This window comes from Python bivittatus, unplaced genomic scaffold (assembly GCF_059951505.1).
Source record: "Python bivittatus isolate LINGU-HERP-01145 unplaced genomic scaffold, Pbiv_v1 ctg000440_np1212, whole genome shotgun sequence".
NCBI lineage: Eukaryota > Metazoa > Chordata > Lepidosauria > Squamata > Pythonidae > Python > Python bivittatus.
In genome coordinates this window covers 10,879,831-10,889,398 of record NW_028277063.1, presented here as the reverse complement: position 1 = coordinate 10,889,398, position 9,568 = coordinate 10,879,831, and the positions used below count along the sequence as shown (strand labels likewise).

The 9,568-nt window shown below is 41.5% G+C and overlaps 1 protein-coding gene across 1 annotated transcript; it reads right to left on the bottom strand.

The window, feature by feature from the left end:
* Window positions 1–7,829: 7,829 nt before the first annotated feature.
* LOC148215814 (olfactory receptor 14C36-like) lies at window positions 7,830–8,432 on the bottom strand. The gene has a single exon (XM_088142524.1). It carries the CDS (start codon window positions 8,430–8,432, stop codon window positions 7,830–7,832), a length of 603 nt encoding a protein of 200 aa, XP_087998650.1.
* Between the last annotated feature and the right edge of the window lie 1,136 nt (window positions 8,433–9,568).

Below are 9,568 nucleotides of genomic sequence, written 5' to 3'. Positions count from 1 at the left end.
ATCAGGTTTATAAAAATATATTAAATGGTCTAGCTAGTTCATCATCCAAACTGGTCTGGCTGGATGGTTATCAGGACATGGTTCTGATAATGGAGCAAGGCTTTGATTACTTGTTCATTGTTAGAAGGATTGGAAAGTTATCTTTAACCATGATTTAAACTTGGTCTCAAAATTGTTTAAAGTAAAAAAAAGCAGACCTTCCTGCCAGACGTCATGCAGCATATGGCAATAAATTTTGACTCTTTAAACACTTAACCCCATGTCCAGAAACTTGCTTGTGGTTGAAGGTCACAGACATGAAGTGGGTAGATAATTGCCTTTTTGTAGACATTCATGTAAACACAGTCCATCTACCTTCTGCAGTACACCTAAAACTAACTTTACATAGACATCTATATTCCAAAGATGTAAGAGATAGAAGACGAGACGAGGCCTTCCCACAGCTGTTGGGTGTTGTTTGGCTGTTTTTAACTCAATTTCCCCTGGGATAACAGTGGTTGGGAAGGGGAAAGTGATCGGGTACAGAGGAGGGAAGGGGCTGGTGGTTTGTGCTTATAGTGAGTGCTATATGCTAGTCTGAAGTTTCCTGGTACTTCCTGAAGCTTCCTATCCAGTCTACTATGAGTGTGCTAGGAGTGACTGGATGAGGTAGGAGGTGAGTTGGCAGGAGTTAAGTGTATTCATTGTTTAGAGTCAGGCAGGAAAGTCACGGTGCTGATAGGCAATGGGAGGAATTCTGGGAGTCAAGGGCCAGGCCATTCACAGAGAATGTGGGCCCAAAGTCATCATCCTCAATGCCCAGTCATCAAGCCTTTAGTGGTGTAATGGAATGTGAGAATGACCTCGAAAGATGGAGGGAAGAGATGCTGCCTAGGGAATAATCAGATACAAGGGGGAGGTACCCTGAACTGAGTAACAGGCAGAGAAAGAAACTTAGAAAGAAACCTCCCTAACTGATCAGGTGGTAAATAGGGATGGTGGGAGATTTGTATGTTTAGACTTGCAAGATACTGTTAATGTAGCCTAACAATAAAGTAGAAGTAGATCTCATCATGTTTCCTATGTGGTTTACCTGGGAGGGCTGACATCAATCTTGCAAGTCTCATACTCCCTTCCAAAGAAAGGAATTTCTATAATGGCATCTGGCAGCTATGTTATTGCAGCATCAGCAGCAAGTAGATGCACAGATGATCAATTTATAGAATGCCATTATACAATTAATGCAACAACGGGGGCGGAATTTGCCTCAACCCGAGGCAGCACAACAAATAGTGGCCCAACCCATGCTTCGCTGTTCCCATGGGAGCTTGCCAGAGAAGTTTGCAGAGGACCAGGATCAATTCCAGACATTCATCACTCAGTGACAAAAGTTTATGGCAGGCAGGCCAGGAGAGTTTCCTACTGATCGCACCAAAGTGCCTTTTGTGCTGAGTTTGCTCAAGGAAGCAGCAGCTAAGTAGGAGTATTATTCATTGAGGGAAACAATCTGGTGCTGAACAGCTATCAAGATGTTATGTGTAAACTCAAAGGACACTTTAGAAATCCCATACAGAGAATCACTGCTAGTCAAGAGATCTGGAAAGTCAAGTAGGGACAGATGAGTGTTTTCAACTTTAAATTACTTGCTGGTGATGTAGCATAGAACAACTTAGCCCTGATTGACCAGTTCAGGGAATGACTGACTGATGACCTGAGCTGGTGAGACAAGGCACCCCAAGTACCCTGGAGGAACTATATCAGCATTGTGTAATTATAGACGCCTGACTGGAAGAACTAAGGCAGGGAAGGAATGGGAAAGAAAAGAGATCCTACAGCCTGTCTTTCCCCATACAGAAATTAAAGTTGGCAGCCCAAGCTCTAGAAAATTGAATGATAGTCAAGTTTGACTATCAAGACTATCGTTGGTGAACCACTAAGGGTAGGACCGATTCTGCAGTGCATAGTACCGTTGCAATTGACAAAGATCACATAGTTCATAACACTCTATGTAAGTGCCTCCTTGCAAATGCCCATAATCTTGGGAATAGAATGGCTTCAGCTGCACAACCCAGTTATAAGTTGGGATCAAGGGTCACTCTCATTTCCTGGTCCTAAGTGCTGACAACATTGCTTACAAGAAGTGACCCACCCACCACTCCATTGTAGAATAAGGGAGGATCAGTGCTGCCAGAAAAATATGCAGACTATGCAGATGTGTTCAGGGAGGAAGAGGCAGCTGCCTTACCCCCATACTGGGCATGTGATTGCGCTAACAATTTGAAGCTCGGGGCCCAAATACCAGCAAAGGGACTGTATCCCATGTCTAGTTAACCACCCTCAAGGAATATCTGGATGTCAACATCAGAAAAGGAATTACTTGCCATTCCAATTCACCCACATCAGCACTCATGTTCTTTGTCAAGAAGAAGGAGAAGAAGAGGGAGAAGAAGGAGAAGAAACACCAGACATGCTGAAGACAAAGGGGGGAGCCCACATGTGTACTGTTCATGACTACAAAGACCTGAACAGAATGATAATGAGAGAGCATTATCCACTGCTACTTATCTCCAATCTTCTAGACTGGCTACAAAAGGCATGCATATTTATCAGCCTCGACTTGAGGAGTGTATACAACCTAATCAGAATGAAAGAAGGGCATGAGCATTTAACAACCTTTGATACAAGATATCAAAAGTGTGAATACACAGTGATGCCTTTTGGCCTGGTTTACCGCGGAGCTGTTTTTTCCTAGACTCATAAATCAAATATTTGCAGACATTTTAGGTAAATATGTAGTCATATACTTGGATGACATATTAGTTTATTTGAAAGATCCCTCCTTGTATGCAACCCATGTAAAAAATGCATTGTAAAAATTATAGGACAAGCTCTTTGCTAAACTAGAAAAATGCACATTCGATCTGTATCAACTGGGATATTTGGGTTACAGAAACTGCAAAGAAGGCATAGAGATGGATCCAGCAAAGATACAGGCTATTCTGTCATGGTATACACACACACACACACACACCATAACTCAAAAGATGTGCAACACTTTCTGAGTTCTGCTAATTTCTACATCCCTCATTTTGCTCAGCTTGTGAAACTACTATTCCAGCTCCTAAGAAAGGGTTGGCAATGGTCAACCCAAGAGCAAACAGTGTTTCAACAGTTAAAGCAGCTCTCAACCCCTCCTCTGTCACCCTGACCCCTCCCACCCCTTTAAAATGCATACAGACACCTCAGATGTGGCAGTTGGAGTGGTTCAACTCCAGGCAGAGAAGTTGGGGGGCAGATTTACTCACATGTGCCCTTTACTCCAGAGTGCTCCTCCTAGCAGAAAGGAACTATGGCATTTTCAATAAAGAGTTACTAGCATTAAAAAATGCCTTTCAACAATGGAGACACCCACTGGAAGGGGCAGCACACCCCATACAAGTACATGTAGACCACAAAAATTTAGAGATTCTGCAAAACACCCAATCTCTCACCCCTCGGCAAATCAGGTGGGCACAATTTTTCTCCCACTTTTACATCTCATACATTCCAGGCTCCCAGAACAAGCTTTCGGAAACCTTCTCAAGCAAGTCAGAGTACAAGGTTCCCCAGTCATCCTGCCCCCACCCACAAGCAAAAATACTGCAGCCATGCAACTTTGAATCACACTGAAAATCAGACCAACACAAAAGTCTGGGAGCAGGAAGACAAGCTGTTGATCGCTTTGATCAGCAGCAGAATGCATATACCACAGCCCAGATGAATGACCTTCAGGGAGCCCAACAAGATTCTGTTTCACCTTTCATAGTGGAGGGAAGGCAGCTGTTGCACAATGGACAATGTTTGTTTCTCTTCCCCTAAGGGAGGAAGTACTACAGCTATGCCATGACAACAAAACTGCAGGACACAGAGGAATACTTGGGGTTTTCAAAGTCCCTAATATCCATGGGATAGTTAAACAGATCACTTCCCAAAGTGATTAGAAAGTCAGTGCAGCTGGCTTAGTGTCCTTTTTAAGGGTTTTACCATGGCTGAGAGCAAGATGTCATCTCCCTCATCTCCTGGTGTTCAATCCCACAGAGGATCATTGTTCTATGATCCCTCGCAAGACGCTGCCGTTTGGAGTACTTGTGGGTAATCTCTCATCCTCTCCTTCTCCAGAGAGATTCCAAATGACTGGTCTACTTGCCAGTCCCTCATTCTTCACCACAATCATCATCTACCCTGTCTGCAGAGATGTCTTCGGTCCACCATAACTCACCCAGAAGCTCTTGCTCCATTTCAGTTTCCTAAGCCATACAGTCCAAATACATTTTCCTTTTCCAGATTTCCAACTTTGACATTTCTGTCATCAATCACACGTAGCACATCTTGCTTGCATGTTCTGTTCATTTTGAATTGAACTTGATCCTAGAAGTCATCAACCTCCTCTTCTCCTGCATCAGTGGTTGGAACATATACTTGAAGGATCCTCATATTAAATGGTTGTCTATGAAGTCTAATCGATATTATTCAGTCATTGACTGCAATGTAGCCAAGTCCTGTTCTTGCTATGCCCTTCCTAAATATAAAAGCAACAGCACCATTTCTTCTTTGGTTTTCATGTCCTGAGGAATAAACAGTCTTCTTAGTGAAAGTGTCCCATCCCAGTCCATCTCAGTTCGCTGATGCCTAAGATGTCCATTTGTGGTTGTTTCATTTCATATTTCACTGTGTTGAGCTTTCCTGTGTTCATACTTCTTACGTTCCATGCTCCTACTGTAATTCTATCTTTGCAGCTTCAGGTTTTCTTTTCTTGTAGGTAACATCAGCAACTAGATGCCCCAAAGGCTTTAATCTAGCCAGTGCTGAAGATGTTACCTAGCCAGGTAACGAAACATTTGCAAGAAAACAACCAAGCTCAGAGAACCCCAAGAACTTCACACCTCAGTGTTCTGGCTGTCTCAGCATCCCCATGGTCACATGATTGTGATCTTAGTGCTTGGCAACCCATTTGCACTTATGACCAATCAATCATGTTACCACCATTTGCAAAATTCTCTGCCAGCTTCCCTAGAAAATCAATGAGGAAGCCAGCAGGGAAGGTTGCAAGTTGCTTGGGTGAGTCTCCCCCACCTGTGCACTGTGTCCTTGTGCCGTGGCAGCTCCTTGAGCACCTCTGTGCACTCTCCCTGACCCACACTGCACCTCTCACACAAACCCTTGCAAATGTGCATACCCTCCCCAACCCTCCCTGACCAGCACCGAAACTCTCGTACACCACCTTGCACCCTCCTCACGCAGCTTCCTCAACATTCCCTGACCTATAGCATGCCACTTTGGCACCCTCATACACCCTCCCTGACCTGCACTGCACTTCTCCTGCACTACCTCACACCCTTGCAAACCATCCCCAAGCCATGCAGTACTTCTCATGACCACCTCGCACCCTTACGCACCCTCCCCAGCTCTCTCTGACCTGCACTGCACCTCTTAGACACCTTGATGCACTCATATACATTCCCTGCCCTCCCTGATCTGAACAGTGTCTCTCATGCACCCACTCACCAACCCTCATGCACACTCTCTGACTTATGCCAGGCCACTCACGCATTCCCTCATAACCTCACGCACCCTCCCCAACCCTCCCTGACCTATGCTGCACCTCTCATATGCATTCCCTCACAATGCCTCACATCATCGCACATCCTCCCCAACCTGTGCAATGCCTCTTGCAGAACTCCTTACACACTCTTACCCGCTCACACTGTCCCAACCATCCCTTGTAACCTCACACAGCTTTGTGCACCCTATCACACCACATTGAGCCTCTCAGGTACTCATGTACCCTCCTTGCCTCTCCCCCACCACCTCACACATCCCCCCACTTGCTCCCCAGACCTGCAGCAGCCATTTACCTCCCTGCAGGCCTGGGACTTGCAACTTCCTGTTGACTTCCCCACTGACTTTGGTTGACAGCATGAAGTTGCCTTACCTAATGACTGTGGGATTCTGGTCCCAACTGCCATCATAAGCCGAGGACTACCATAACTCAAGCCTGTCTTACTGTTAGAGACAAAACTGTTAATATCTTCACTGACTATAGGTATGCTTTTGATATTTCCCATGCTATTGGTTCCTTATGGAAACAGAGGAGGTTTTTGACCTTAGGAGCCAAGTTAAAGCATCATTATGAGAACAGCTACTTTAAGAACGATGGGATACCTTCATGCTTTAGTTAGAGGAACATGTTACTACTATGGTGGAAAGAAAATCAGAGTTAGTAAAGTTTATTTTCATTAACTAGGCAGATTTAACTTTACAAAGTACAGCAGCAACAACAACAACAACAACAACAAACATTCAGTAGATATAGATCAGAAATGTCTTGTTTTCTTCCAAGTTAATTTTGGGGATAGACAAAATAATTTAAATGCTACCATTCTAAAATGATAAACTGAGAATTCTGATAGTGAATGTTATCTTCTCTCTTAGCAGTTCTTCTCCAGCTAGCATGGGGATGGCATATCAATATATCCTGACACTCACTTATTCAGATATCATTATGAGCAATTAAAACTTTATTCTCCAACAATATTCTATGAACAATTAGTATAAGGTATAATTTCAAGGTACATCGACAAAACTCATGCTTATTCTCACAGTATTAGTTTAGTCTTTATGGACTACCAATGCTCAACTCTGCTCCTCTCCTCTCCTACTACTCTGCTCAGCTGTCACTGACTCACAAAACTTGACAGAAAGCCACAAAAGGGTCTACAAGACCAAAGAGGTCAAAAGAAGAGGTGAGGGATAATCTAGAGATAAGAGTTTCAACTTGCTGCCTATCTAGAGAAAAGAGAATGACCATTGTGTCAGACTGATGCTATCCACTGAACAAGAAACCCAGCACTGTCAATCTTCCCTCTGAAGGTGAGAACTGGATACAGCAAGTTTATTCTGACATCCTCTGCTTGGATAGGACAGTACATACTCAGGCTGATCTAATAAGAATCAAAGTTTTGTTCTTCAGAAAGAAAGAATCTTTCTTCTTCTTTCTGAAAAAGAAAGACACATTTCATGCTCACTCTGTGTACAATAAAATAAAACTCATCTAAATGCTATCACCCAAATTCTGTCTGGAAGGAAAACATGATCAATGTGCCTTCTCCTAAAATCAAGAGCAAAAGAAACTGAAGACATAACCCCTACTCACTTGTTACACCTAACATCAAAATAGTCTTAATCCAACATCTTTCCAGAGGCTGATTAAGAGATTGTGTGAAGTAGCTCATCTATAATTTCTGAAACTGATTTCCAGTGTGAAGTAATCATCTGCCATTTAGAAGTAGCTGCTCTCCCCCTTTAATTAAAATACATGCATAAATCTGAAATGTATGAACTACATCTGTGAAGCAAGTCCATTATTGCAATTCCTCACTGTAGCATATGGATACATAATAACTTCTAAACCCAGTCTTAAATTCAGGTAGTTCTCCATAGAAAGCAGAATGCAAGAATCATAATTTAACTTGAACCATGTTTCAAGTTGATAAAACAGAATATGGTATATAATCACAAATTTAATTCTGCATGTGAAACAAATCACAATATAGAATAAATCACATAAATAAGTTATACAGAAAACCCCAATCTATCTATGAGTTGTCATTATGCTTAAGTTCATAATTAGATAGAGGAATAAATTTACAGAGCTTTGGATTATTCTTCTTAAAATGCCCCCAACGAAATAACTTCCAAAAGGCAGCTTTGACATCTTTGTTCCTCATGCTGTAGATTATTGGATTCATCAATGTATATAGCACAGTAAACAATTCCTCCAGCTTGGGTGGAAAGGTTGGCATCAGGTAAGCTTAGTGAGCCAAGAGGCCATTCCCAACAAATACAGAAACAACAATGAGGTGAGGGATGCATGTTGAAAAGGCCTTTTCCCTTTTCTCAACTGAGGGCATCCTCAGCATGGTGCTAAAGATCCGCACATAGGTCAAGATAATGAATGAGAGGCAGCCAACCCCTAAGCATGAACCAAAGACAAGAATCCAGGTTTCATTGAGATAAGAATCAGAACAACAAAGCTTGATTAATTGTGGAAGTCCACAGAAGAACTGATTGATGATGTTTGAGCAGAAAGGCATTGAAAAAATATTCCCTGTGTGTAGCGCAGCGTGCAGAAATCCACCCACCCATGCCCCTCCAGCCATTTGGAGGCAAGTGGACCACTTCATTATGGATGCAAAGTGCAGTGGGTGACAGATGGCAATGTACCTGTCATAGGCCATGACAGTGAGAAGGAACAGGTTAGTTGTAAGGAAAAAAAGAATGAAAAACATTTGTGCTCCACATCCAGGGTATGATATCCATGTGGAGTTCATGAAGGTGTTAAGTACAGATTTTGGAATTATGATCGAGGTGGAACCAAGATCACCAATGGATAAGTTGATCAGAAAGAAATACATGGGGGTGTGCAGATCACTACTGAGCACTACCAAAAGAATAATCAGGAGATTCCCCACCAAAATAAAAAGATATATAATCAGGAAGAGTATAATGTATAAAATCTGAACCTCTCGACTTCCAGAAAATCCAAGAAGTACAAAATCTCTTACATTTGTTCCATTAGAGAGGACTTTGTATTCTCTCCTGTGGGAAAATGAAATGCACATATTAATACTATAATGCAATATAATACAGTATAATATGATATAGTCTAATATTAATATAATGTCATATTGACAAATATCAGCATCAGTAGTTTACATTATTTGTAAACAGCATTCTGTGTCATTCTGATATGTTTAATATATGTGTTTTCTAAAAGTATGAAAAACACCTTTTACAAAACAATCTTTATAATTAATCAACATGTTTCTAAACTCTACCTAGAGAAACTTTATGTTCTCCTGTAACCAAAGTATATTATTTATCATTGAGTTCATCCCCCCACCTTCATTTCCCACTTGATTCTCATTACACCCCATACATTTTCTAAATATACTTTTATACTAACACTAATCCTACCTTTCTTCACCTCTAATACCTGTCAGACCTCTTTCTTTTGACCCATCTCCCAAGTTCTCTTCTCAGTTCACACCTTGCCATCTCTAAGGTGGATTCCACCTGAGAGGAGATCACATTACTATAGATTTGCTGTGCTGTACATTAGTGTTAAAAATGCTTTAATAATGACCCTGGAAATACGATCTTTCCTGGTTATGGAGACACAGAAATGTTAATTTTCTAAATTTTCACATTAAAGTGCCTTCCTTCTGAACAATACTGTAGGAGCTTTAAGGATAGGAAAAAACTAGGTCTTACAACCACACCCACAATTATTTCTTTTAAACAAGACTTTCTTTAAAATGCAGGATTAAGCTAGGCATTTCCAAATTTCTTAGAGAAATATATGACAGTAAACCATGATAATACAATAATAGAAAGATACATTTAATGAAATGTCAATGCATTAAATGTATCTTTCCAGTCATATGTTTTAAGCTGACTTTAACTAAATGCCCTAAAAATATATTGATGGAAAACAATAGTCATGGCAGCAGAAACATCTGTGGAAATAAAAAGTAGAAATGCCAATATT